At 47.9% G+C, this 12,094-nt stretch overlaps 1 protein-coding gene across 1 annotated transcript; it reads left to right on the top strand.

Moving 5' to 3' along the window:
* Positions 1 to 8,115: 8,115 nt before the first annotated feature.
* Positions 8,116 to 8,646, top strand: LOC119458806 (uncharacterized). Its single transcript, XM_037720703.1, has one exon. The coding sequence runs from the start codon at positions 8,116 to 8,118 to the stop codon at positions 8,644 to 8,646; it is 531 nt and encodes a 176-aa protein (XP_037576631.1).
* Positions 8,647 to 12,094: the final 3,448 nt, after the last annotated feature.

The following is a 12,094-nucleotide window of genomic DNA, read 5'->3' as shown; positions in this document are numbered from 1 at the left end:
CGGCTAGCGTTCGCGCCTGCTTCACGGTCGTGGGAGAGAGTACCCTCTGGGTGGCGCCTTACGACGGTCGGAGGAAGTAATCCTGACAGATGCGTGAAGCGTCGACCGCATCTCAGCAGGAACGGCAGTGGCGCACGCGTGACGCAAGCAGTCGTACCCTCTGGGTAGCGTCACATAGCGGCAACTCACTGAACTAAGGCGGACAAACGGCTCCCATTGCGGAGCGAGCAAATGCACTGGCATTGAAAAAATACAGGAGGCGCTGGCCATAATCGCCGCCTGAAATAGAATGAGCGTAGAAATTTGAAACAATTGGTGTAGCTTGCTAGCTCAATCAAATATTCACCAGTGAGGCACCCTATTCTCCACTACTATATAAGCTGACTACAATATCTCGAAACTATGCGGTTACAAGAAAGAGCGACGTACCTTGTGTTGCTCGACCTACCGGCGAACTTAAACAGCGTCACGGAAAAGAAATACAAGATTGGTGCCGGAAATCAGACAGCAAGCTCCTCTTCGCATTATCTAGGGGGAAAAAGACTATATAAGGACACTGAACCATCATTTCGGTGCCACAGTTAGCATTAGTAGCTGTTCCCCTATTTGGATGTTGTGACGACTTCTTTTGCAGCTCGTTGGTATAAGATTTTTCGCTATGATTACCACGATTACCTTCTGTCATAATCTTTGTGAAGCTCGAAGCCAGGCAAGGAAATAGCACCCGCTATTGAGATAGCACCGAGGTCATGATCAGGCAGCCATTCCTAGTTTTTGTTACAAATCATTTTGAACAATGTATGCATGTATCCATGTGTGGCCCTTCTCGTTCACTGCAGCAGTCACAGTGTTTTCAAAATGGACGCATACGTTCACTTCCGTTGAATTCACTTGTGTCTTATTACCTCGACGTTAGCCGCTTGTGCCCTTTTCGGGTCACATTTACTACAACAGTAGTGCTGTCAATGTCAAGCACAAAGTCCAGCGTGATGGTAACCGCAATACTAAGTTAAAGAAAACGCCACCACGCTTTCACTAGAATTGTATACCACTACTGTTAGCGCCCCACATTTGCTATAAACATTTATACGACCTCCATGCAATAAATAAAATAAAACTGTGGAAGTTGTGTAAGGCAGCTGTTTTATATCATGGACAATTCGAAAAAACCCATCAAATAATAACGAGTTTCAATATAACTATCAATTTCTTTCTTATTTTAACTGATACATATTGCCTTCAATCACACAAGCTGTTTGTTTGGGCCCATAGCCAAGGTCACCTAATGTTACAAAAGAACGCATAATCGAAGCGCGCCGTGCATCACTCAAGCCAGCCAGGAAACAAGACGGCGCCACGGCAGCTTCGACAGAGGGGGAGAACGCATACGCCACAGACAGCCGACGCGATCGACGGAGTCTAGAAGGTACAACAAGATACCCGAAGGCGACGGTAACGAGAGAGAGAGCTGATACACCCTCTCAGACCCCGACACAAACGGCGGGTTGAGAGAGAGAGAGAGAGGGAGAAACCCGAGCGCGCGCCAACGGATGAGTCACCACCCTCCTCGACGACGCTCCTACGGCCGCGGCTGAAAATGTGAGAATTGACTAGAAGATTCCCAGGCTTTGTTCATGCTACGGGATCACGACTCTAATAGGAAGGTTAGAGAAGTGCCGGCAAAGGCTATGAAAGAGCCGTGCGAGAATCGGAAGGGGGATCAGACCGCGCCGGTGAAGAGATCTGACGTGAAGACTGACCGTCTGTGATAGAAGGGGATTCCCCGACAAGCTAACCGATGAGTTCATCGAGCGTCTGCATTTCCGGAAGAAATTCCTTCTTCGAGATTTGCCTCGAGCTACGCCGAGATCATCCGGCTCAAGACCAGCACGGGTGAATACGATTGGACACTTTGTGTTCCTATTCATTCTGTACTTTACGTGTTGGACTCTTAGTGCTTGTCGTTATTTATTTTCTAATATTTTGTTAATACCCATCTGAATTGTATTGTGATGTGTCTAGCCGAAGTGTGCACTTATGTATGTAACTGCCTTGGTTGAAGAATATATTTTGTTGTGTTTTGACAACTCTGGGCTCTGACTTGGTCTTTGGACCACAACCGGCGTTCGCTGGCACACCAGAGGGCCCCTTATTAATTGTCCTTGCTTTCGTGGGGTTATTTTCGGAAGCTAATAAGTCGGCTTTGGAATTTGGCCATGCATTGGCGCCTCGTTCACGGGGTGTGTGACACCTAAATTTCACCCACTATAATGTCTCAGTGGAGGCGGTTTTCGGCTACTGAGCTCGAGGCTGTGGGTTCGATTCCCTATCGCCGTGGCCGCATCTCAATGGAGGAGAAATGCGCAAACGCTCGTGTACCTATATATATTTAGGTAAATATTAAGGAACCCCAAGAAGACAAAATTATTCCGAAAACCTCCACTACGGCGACTCTTGCAGCTGTAGTGTTGCTTTGAGGTTTAAACCCCCTGAATCAATCACATAAATTTCAGACAGTATGGTGAAGTCACCAGAAAATTTACCTCTAATAATATTAAAGCGCAGACGAAGACAGGACGACAAGAAGCAAGGACAAGCGCTTGTGGACAATGTTTCGTGTCGTCATGTCTTCCTTTGCGCTTCTACTATTACTGGACCATGAAATACCGACTAGCCCAAACTGTCACCTTTCTTTTAAAAAATTTACTGAGTTTTGCAAATTCTGCGTGCCCCGAATGTTTGTGGTCAGCTGTACTCCGTCCCTTCAACCCCTATGTGGAGTCAACCCCTATGCTGAGTTCCGTGCAAAGTTTGGCCAATGTTTACGTTGGCCCAATGGAATTCGGCAGATTCTAAAAACAAGCGGCTTTGTTCCCCGGATCTTGATCTGAAGTTCCGTCTTCCACATAGCTTACCACGTCGGGAGGTAACTCTCATTTGTCGCCAGTAGCTTTGAGTAGCCTTTACCAATGCGTACTCCTACCTCATCGGAATGGCCAAAGTCCAGATTGTGAAGTTTGCGGGTGCAGAGAGACGATAGCGCACCTTTTGTGTGATTGTCGTCGCTTCAATGCACAAAGAAAAGCCCTCAGCACCACACTCGACAGGATTGACAACCATCCCCTCACGGAAGCCAGAATTCTTGAACCCTGGTCCCAGCCGACGTCGGCACGAACTGCTTTAAAAGCGCTAGCGTGCTTTTTAAAAGAAACGGGACTCATTAAACAACTATAGAATGTGCGAACTGATGCGTTACTTTTTTTTATCTTCTCTTGTTTTCTTATCTTCTCTGCCATCACCTAGTGCAGAGTAGCCAACTGGACACTTAATCTGGTTAACCTCTCTGCCTTTCATCTCTTGTTTTCTCTCTCACTCTTGACCAACGCTCTTGTAATAAGGGGAGCGAATGCCTCCGCTCCCCGTCCTCCTCTCCCCCATCCCTATACATCACGCACTTTCAATTTCCCTGCGTAATGCAGTGGATATCAAAGCAACGTGTTGCACTACAGGGAATTCAAAACTATCTTCTTGTATGATACAAAAGGAATAAACTGAAACCGAGCCATGAACAAATCAACATCAATGTGTTTACCATAGGTGTGATTCAGACATGTATCGGGTGTTCGGAAGCTACAATGTGCTTAACATCGGTGATCGTAACCATACCTCCCTTATTTCCCTACCCATCCACACTTCAGTTTATTCTGGTAATAGTACGAGTCATGAAAGGGGGGAAACTGCGATTGTGTTGTTCGATATCCTCAGTGATTCTGTCTTTTTTTCTACTTCATGCAAGGTACCGAGAAGACCCAAGCATATATAATCGAATTTCGTGTTTTTTTTTTTTTCATCGAATTCATTTTCCTCCTAAACAAAACCTCGAATCCAAACCGCGCACCAGTAGTCAACAATCATTTTACGTTTACTTTGCCCACAAGTTAAAAGGAAACAAAAAGGGGCTAGCACAGCATGCTTAGCATACCTTGCAAGCAAGCCATCGAGAGGGGAACTGATGAAATTTCATAGCAGGGAACTATATTTTTGTAGATTGCTCTTTTGTTTTGTTTTTGTTCTTTTTTTTACTCCTACTTCGGATCATTTTATCACTCGTTTCTTAGTACTGCATTTTTATTGCTATGCCATCACCGGTGAATGTCAAATACTTGCATTATTGGATTTTTGAGGGTTCAAGGACACCGCGTATTCTAAGCGCTAGGCATTCAGGCATTAAAATAACTTGCAGCCGGAAAGCCAGGACATTTTCGTTGAGAACAGAGAATATTCGGACAGCGACCATCTAAAAATAAAGAAAGAAAAAAAAATTAACGATTGGTATAAGACTTCAATATTAGGCGTTATTTTCTCACCGATGAATGCTGGGGATGTACATTTCAGTACAGTTTGCAAACGGTAAAATTAAACGTTGCTTTGCCGTGCCCACACACATTCGCTTCATCAGTGTAATCCACTTGTCAATGCACTTTTCAGAGTTCGCTAATCAAATGATCGATACTAGACATTTTCAATGATCCAAGCCAAGGTCGTCCCCGTCTCAACAGGTGGCTCCTGGACACCACATAAGAACATCCTTGCTATGCGGATGCGTTTGATTGCTTTGATTTGTTTTGTTGGCTTTGTTTTGCTTGTTTTGCTTTGCTTAGCTACTTTGCTTTGCTTGCTGGTTTTATTTTGGTTGATGTATTATTTTGTTCTTACAAAGCAAGCATAGCGGTCTGTGCAAAACAATAGACAAACCCAATGACGAGGTTGCCGCATATCCAAAGTGTAAAGGAAAATCTTGCATTTCCAGCATGATTTTTAACAATGCTGACGATTGCTCTGTCGACTCCCTTCTTATTGCTCTAGCTATGCTGCACTACATTTCCCTTACGTTACTCACTGACTGCCCTCCAATGCCTCTCTCAGGCTAACACGAAACTCTTGGAAGGAATGTAAGCCCGAGCTCCCAGAATATGCCTGGACCTCCCCAAAAGCACCTCAACTATAGGAGTCATGACAAGAGAACATGCGCCTCGGGCTGATTGTGCAGGAATCACTGCAACATCGGGTGCGATACGTCGCCAGAGACCATGATCATCCGCTGGCAGCTGGTTGTGTGTATGAGGTGCGCGACCTGCTCCCACCTAGCTACCATGAGATGTTCCGGCTATTGGCTGCCACCTTGAAAGTTCGCTGCTTGGGAGGTCACTATGACGATGCCTGATATCAAGAGCAACGCCAATACTCGAGTTACAGCTCTAGTTTGCTTTCCTCTTCAGAATATTTCAAACTCCTATAGCACCTGCTGCCACATCTACACTGATGGCTCGGTCACATCCAAGTCGTCTAGCACTGGCGTCTTATATTTCCTCATTGAATACAACAATATCAGCGAGGTACAAGAACATGGCAACTGCTACTGCGTTTTCTGCGCTGCGAGAAGCTTTTGGCCTGCATCCTAGAACAACCTGTTAGAGCGTGGGTGATCTTCACCGAGTCGCGGGCGACCCTACAATGTCCGAGGTCACCGCGTACGCAATAGCAACTATACTGGCTGACCCCAGCTATCTACACAATGTCCCATAGGTTGAATCACAGTGTTGCACTACAGTGGATGTCCGACCACGGTGGTACAGAGGGCAACGTGAAAGTCGCTCGAGCTGCTGGAACTGCCCCCGATAGCTCCGTCGAGACGATCCTAATACCATTATCTTGACGTGACTCTGCAGCTCTTTTTTGTGCCTGCCGTTGCGTGGCGCTCGCACCGTTCCCTATGGAACAGTGTGTAAAGCTAGTATATACGGGCCCCTTTGCAATATTGGTCCCAACTGCGACTTTAGCATGCCGCGTGGCCTCGACAGCTGCGATTGTGCGTGTTTGCACCGCATTCGGCTCAATGTTGCTTTCACCAATCACTGTTATTTCATCAGTGCAATATTTCACCGTTTCACACATGCAGTGATCGAGAAGAATTGGCACACATAATAGAGAGTTTTAGCTGAGCGCTTACGGTCCACCCCTCTCAGACTGGTGTATAGCAATTTGCACACAACCACTTAGCCAGATGGCTATAGAGCGCGTGCTCACAACGCTCATGCCGGCAGCGGAACGTAGAACGCTTCCCTCGCTTCGCTATTAAGACAATTGAGCGGCGCGTAAGGGTAAGTAAACTCGGCTTCTTGGTCGTTTTGCAGCCAAGTAGCTGCGCGTCGCTCGCGTTTCGGCAAGATGCGCATATCGGAAATGCGAAATCTACGCAGTTCCCTGGCATTTCCTCGGCGTGTGAAATCTGAGGGGATCGGAGCGTAAGCGACGCTCCGATAAAACTGCCTAATATGTGCACGCAGGGTCAAAAGTTTACCGGACGCGGTTTCCACGAAAAAGTAGAATATCATCCACAGCTTTACCTTGGAGTTATAAAAACAGCACACAACTATGTCGGTCGCGCGCACTAGTACACGTAACACATTCGATATCCGAGCTCCACGCCCATGATCAGGAAATATTCTTCTTCTCAGATCTTACATCCCGTGTGCTTTTGAACCTGCATGTACGTGAAAACATTTTGTAAATTCAAGAAATGACTTAACGAGCTCAATGAACCTTCGTCGAGATGCAACGCCTTGAACTGCGACATGTTCTTGGACCCTGTGGGAACGCTACTGCTGCTTTGCGCGCGACATAGGTGCTTTGGACTGTTTTAAGAGAGGCTCATAATTATGACCTTTAGAATTTACTCCGTCCACGTAACGTTTTAGTTAGAGAGTTTCTTGGTCTTTTGTTGTTTTTGTTTATCTTTCATGAATAAGTGTCCATGTTTTTTTTTTATTGAGAGATTTATTTCGTCGTTTTTTTCATTGGTACCGTCTTTTTTTCGCTGGTGTCTTATTTTCTATTTCTATTTATTTCATATTTCACTCTAATCATGAGTAGCATGTCAGGCATTTCGCTAGACTAACATCTCCAGCTCTAATTAACGTATATTTTTCTCCCAAGTGGCGCACCCCTGAAACGACGGATGCCTGGCCAGGCTGGTGCTTGTATCCGGTCTTATAAAGCGGTGGATGTCAAGCGGTAGGGTTCGAACCACGCACCTCACGCCCATGATTGACCATCGCCACGGTGGTCTTCTAGGGTGCGATCTTGTGCGCGTTCCAAATAGAACGGAGGCGGTCGTTCCACCGAGCCGCGCACGATTGGTCAATTTGAACCGTGACGAACGCCATGACGTTAATTGTGACGTGAGCCGTGACGTCTTGTTGCTGTCAATCATTCCGTGTCGTCTGCTATCGGACGAACGCAACGGAACGGATGCCGAGTCCGTCCGTTTCGATAGAGCGGATTAGAACGGCTACCAGACGGCTTGGATTGGATTAAAACGTAAGCGCTTGGGACAGTTAGCCTCTTTCGTATCCGGTTCAATCCAATTCGGCAGTCCCAACCACAGTTTCTCACCATATTACCTAGAGGGAAAACTGGCGCTGCTTCGCTGTGATATTCATGGGAATGCCGGTATATTGTGACTTCGGATTGGCATCGTTCTCGGAGAGCCAAGAAAGCCTTGAAGACGCGCCTGGCTAGCGCCGTTCCGTCTGTTATAATGATTCATTTCCTGATAAAATAGCATGTAAAAAACTGCTTTAGCTTTATTATTACACAAAAGCATGTTTTGTTTAATTTTGAGGACTTACTATTGGATGCACAATTATATGAAACGTAAAAAGTATCAACTGGCCGCTAAAGTTGGAGCGCACACGACAAGATCATCGCTCGCTTTGGAACAACTTGTCGTCTGTTCTTGCTTTTCTTCGCTTGATCCTGTATTGTAGGTGAGTAAACTTTATTGAGAGATGTAATATGGGTGAATTAAAGCCTTTTATGTATATTTTACTTTAAGAACGCATAATTTGTGTAGCAATATCCACGTTTTAGACGAAGCCTTATTCAACGCCAGCCAACACAAGCCTCGCAGACACATATCCCATCATTCCCATGAGGGCACGGCGCCCTTTAAGAAACTCGCATAGACGGTGGCGCCAGATTACCCTCTAGGTGTTATAATGAGAAACTCTATGGTCCCAACAGTTGGAGAAAATGGTGTTTGCTTTCTCGGCCATGCCTTTTCGTGTCGCCTATGTGGCTGCTGCAGTCGCGCAGAGACGACGACCCGAGGTAGATGATGCATTTGAAGAGTTGACGGAAGAAGAGTTCCGGCACCATTTTCGTCTGTCCAAACGAACAGTGCGTAGCTTGTGCGACGATCTTGACCCTAACATTGGATGCCAGCGAGCCAGTGGCTTTTCCACAGAAAGGAAGGTGGTGTGCGCGCTGCGATTCTTCGGCAGCGGAAGCTTCCAGAGGAGCGTTGGTCGCGAGGAGCACATAGGCATGGCACAGTCGGCCGTGAGCAACACCATTCACGAGGTGACGGAGGCCGTCATTTCCGTGTCTGCCCGGAGAAAGTTGGTGGACTTTTCCTTGACACCGGCTGCCAAGGATGAGGCAAAGGCGGCGTTTGCGCGACGGGGGGCCATTCCAGGCATGCTAGCGTGCCTCGACGGCACATTGATCGCCATTATGAAGCCAAGGGACTCAGCCCGGCCTACACGGCGAGTTTCTCGTCGAGAAAGGGTTATTACGCCCTAAACGTCATGGTCGTAAGTACCGTTGGAATGTTTTACTTCAAACTGTAGTCGCCATTTTTACTCGCCCATAGTAGCAATTGTTCAGTTTAATGCCCAAGCTGGCATAACTAGTAATGTAACGATTAAAAGAGGACATGCGGGGAACTGTGTACGAGCTCGTTGAAGTCTGACATGTCAGCGATAATGATGAGTGCCACGTGTTTGTGTGCATGAGCCGTCTGCCGTTCAAAAATTGTGTTTTCATTCTGGCGTGCATACACAATGGAGTTGTGCGTTTTGGAAGTATTAAGGAAAATGAGCAGCAGTCGTAGCAGAAATCGATACACTATAGGGAAGATACCATGGAAGCATTTTGAACACGGAAGTACTTACAACCAATGCATGGGCTGGCTTTGGCGTGTATGGGTGTTCTTGCGCAATATCGTGCTTTAAGTTTTCATTTAGCGATCACTTAGTGCAAACCATTAGCGTGCGCACAAAGGGGGGGGGGGGGCATGCCCCCTCCCCCCCCCCCCCCAGATGCAAAACCCTGTGCACGCCTATGACTGAAACAGTGTAGCTGCATGTACCAGCGTACATGTAAGTATTGTTTACTGCATATGAATGGCAAAAAGGGATTTTGAGCATATCTGCAGTGCTATTTTGTATTGCTCCTCATTGCAGGTGTGCAACGCAGAGAGAGAGAGAAACATTTATTGAGCTCAAATGACGGCGTCTTCTCAGACGTCGGACGGGGTGGTTCCCTAGTTTCGGGACCCATATACGGCCAGCAGCTCCTGGCCCCTAGCCGCCAGCGTGAGCTAGATCGACAGAGCGGGGCTGGACCGAAAGGTCTCCCATCGCTCATGGGGTGGGGTAGTGGGGGACGGAGGGGGGAGGGGGGGTATAGGGGATTTGAGTGAAGTGCACTCCATCAGGATGTGTGCGAGGGTACCTGTGTTGTTTTTGCAAAATAGACAAATGTCCTCTTCGGTTTCTGGGTATAATTTATTCATCAGGGCAGGGTGGGTGAGTGAACCCGCCTGAATGCACCTGATGATTGTTTGTTGTTCCCTGCTCAGGGTGCGATGCGGCTCGGGGAAGGTGCGCCGATCCTCCCTATACTCGGAGGTAATCTCTCTGTACGTGAGCACCGGGTTGGTAGTGATGGCGTCCTGCCCTGCCCGGAGGGTCATCGCTCGGGCATGGTAATCGGCTATGACGTTGCCGGCTACATCTGTGTGGGCAGGCACCCATACGAGCTCTACGGCTCGCTCCGGCGCCCTTTGCTTCGTTAATATCACGGCTGCCTCTGAGGAGATCACCCCTTTCCTGTAACCGCCGTAAGCTCTTTTGGAGTCGGTAACCACTACCCTGGCGCCCGGTTGGACGAGCGCCAGGGCTATGGCCACTTCCTCTGCTGTCGCTGACTCTCTGGTGTTGACTGCAGCGCTGTTTATCAACCGTTCCCCGTCGGTTACCACCGCCGCTGCTTTGCTGCTGCCCTTGATGAGGGACGCATCCACGTATAGGACTCCCTCCAACCGCTGCATTTTGGAATTATTCGTCTGAGCTCTGGCTTCTCTCCTGCCATCATTTTTCTCCGGCGTCATGTTTCGCGGTAAGGGCTTGGTGGTGAATGTCGTCATCCATTCAGTTGGGATGTACCTCTTGATTGTTGCTCTCTCCTTGCGCCACCCTATCTTATCCAGCACCGCGCGGCCATGATTTGTCTGGCTCAGGCGGAGTCGCTGGTTAGACAGGTGGGCTTCTATGAGTTCGGCGACTGTGTTGTGTGCCCCCATGGCTTGAAGGCGCTGGGTCGACGAATAGATGGGTAGGCCGAGGGCTTGCTTGGTGGCCTTTCTGATGATAGTATCGAGTATATTCTTTTGAGTCCTGTCTAGATTGAGATACGGGGCCGAATATGTTATCCTGGATGTTATGAATGCCTGCACTACTCTGAGGGCGTCGTCTTCCTTCAGTCCTCTGTTTCTAGTTGAAACCCTTCTCAGCATGGCTAAGATCTTCTCCGCGCTGGTCTTCATCTTGGCGATGGCGGCGTGTGCTTTGCCATTGTCTTGTATTAGGAGCCCGAGAATTCTACATGTGTCCGTCGGCTTGACTGTGGTGCCGTCAATTCGGATGCAGATGTCTGGTGGGGGCTGCTTGCGGGGCTTTCCTGGTTGGATTACGAGGAGTTCCGACTTCTGCGGCGCGCAGCTGTGTGCATAGGTCTTCGCGTACTCGTGCACTGTGAGTGCTGCCGCCTGAAGTGTCTCCTCCATCCAGCCGTCGGAACCCGCTCGCTCCGTCCATATAGTAACATCGTCCGCGTAGAACGCGTGTCCGATTCCTTCGATTTGGTCTAGCAATCGTGGCAGTGGCAGTAAGGCCAGATTAAACAAGAGTGGTGATAACACTGCTCCCTGTGGGGTGCTGCGCTCCCCCAATTCAATGGGCTCTAATCGCTCTTCACCCATTGAGATTCGTGCCTTGCGGGAGGATAGAAAGTCTTTGACATATCCGAAAGTGCGCCTCCCGCACCTCGTCTCATTGAGGTTAGTGAGTATCTAGCATGATTGATCATTGTCGCATGAGCATGATTGATCATTGATTGATCATTGATCATTGAGTATCTAGCATGATCTAGCATTGTCGAACGCCCCTTTGAGATCTAGGGCGAGGATTGCCCTGGGGCTGTTTCGCGTAGCTCTTTTGATTACCAGCTCTTGAAGCTGAAGCATGACGTCCTGTGTTGATAGATGCTTGCGGAACCCAAACATCGCCTTCAGAAGTTGGTCGGATACCTCAAGGTGTTCCTGAAGGCGACGTAGTACCATACGCTCTATCATCTTGCCAACACAGGAGGTCAGCGATATTGGCCTCATGTTTTCGATCGCGGTGGCCTTACCCGGTTTGGGAATGAATCGCACCTCGGCCTCTTTCCACTCCGGCAGGAGTTGAGAGGTTTCCCAAGCCTTATTTATATGTTCGAGCAGAGATTGTGCCGTCCTACGCAGAACTTCGCACCCTTGTTTTGGACCCCCGGCTCCCTGGTTCGTGCCACGACTCTTGGGTGTGGCAGCATAATCCACTGCGTGCGCGCTTAGCCGCACAACTGCAGCCTGGCGAGTATCTGCTTGGTAAGTATTCGTAATGTGTACCCCTAACTAGGGCAGAGCACTTTGATTGGTAACAACTTTATTGATAGTCACAGGAATACTGATGTCACAGGAATGACGAGTTTTCATAACACATACATAATTTATTTATACAAATTACAGTGCCCCTAAGCTATCACAGGGCTGTGTTTGTACAGTAGAAAATACATTAAAGAATTTGTATACACATCAAGTACCCCTTCATACGGATGGTAAATGTTTCCAAATCAAAACATCTGACAGATTATGATAATTTAAACGCAAACGAAGTAAAGTTATACAAAGAATCCCTTTAAAAGAATGCTA

The sequence above is a fragment of the Dermacentor silvarum genome, chromosome 1, assembly GCF_013339745.2.
Source record: "Dermacentor silvarum isolate Dsil-2018 chromosome 1, BIME_Dsil_1.4, whole genome shotgun sequence".
NCBI classification, from domain to species: Eukaryota; Metazoa; Arthropoda; class Arachnida; order Ixodida; family Ixodidae; genus Dermacentor; species Dermacentor silvarum.
Note: the sequence above shows the minus strand (reverse complement) of the source record. Positions and strands in the feature narration are given on the sequence as shown.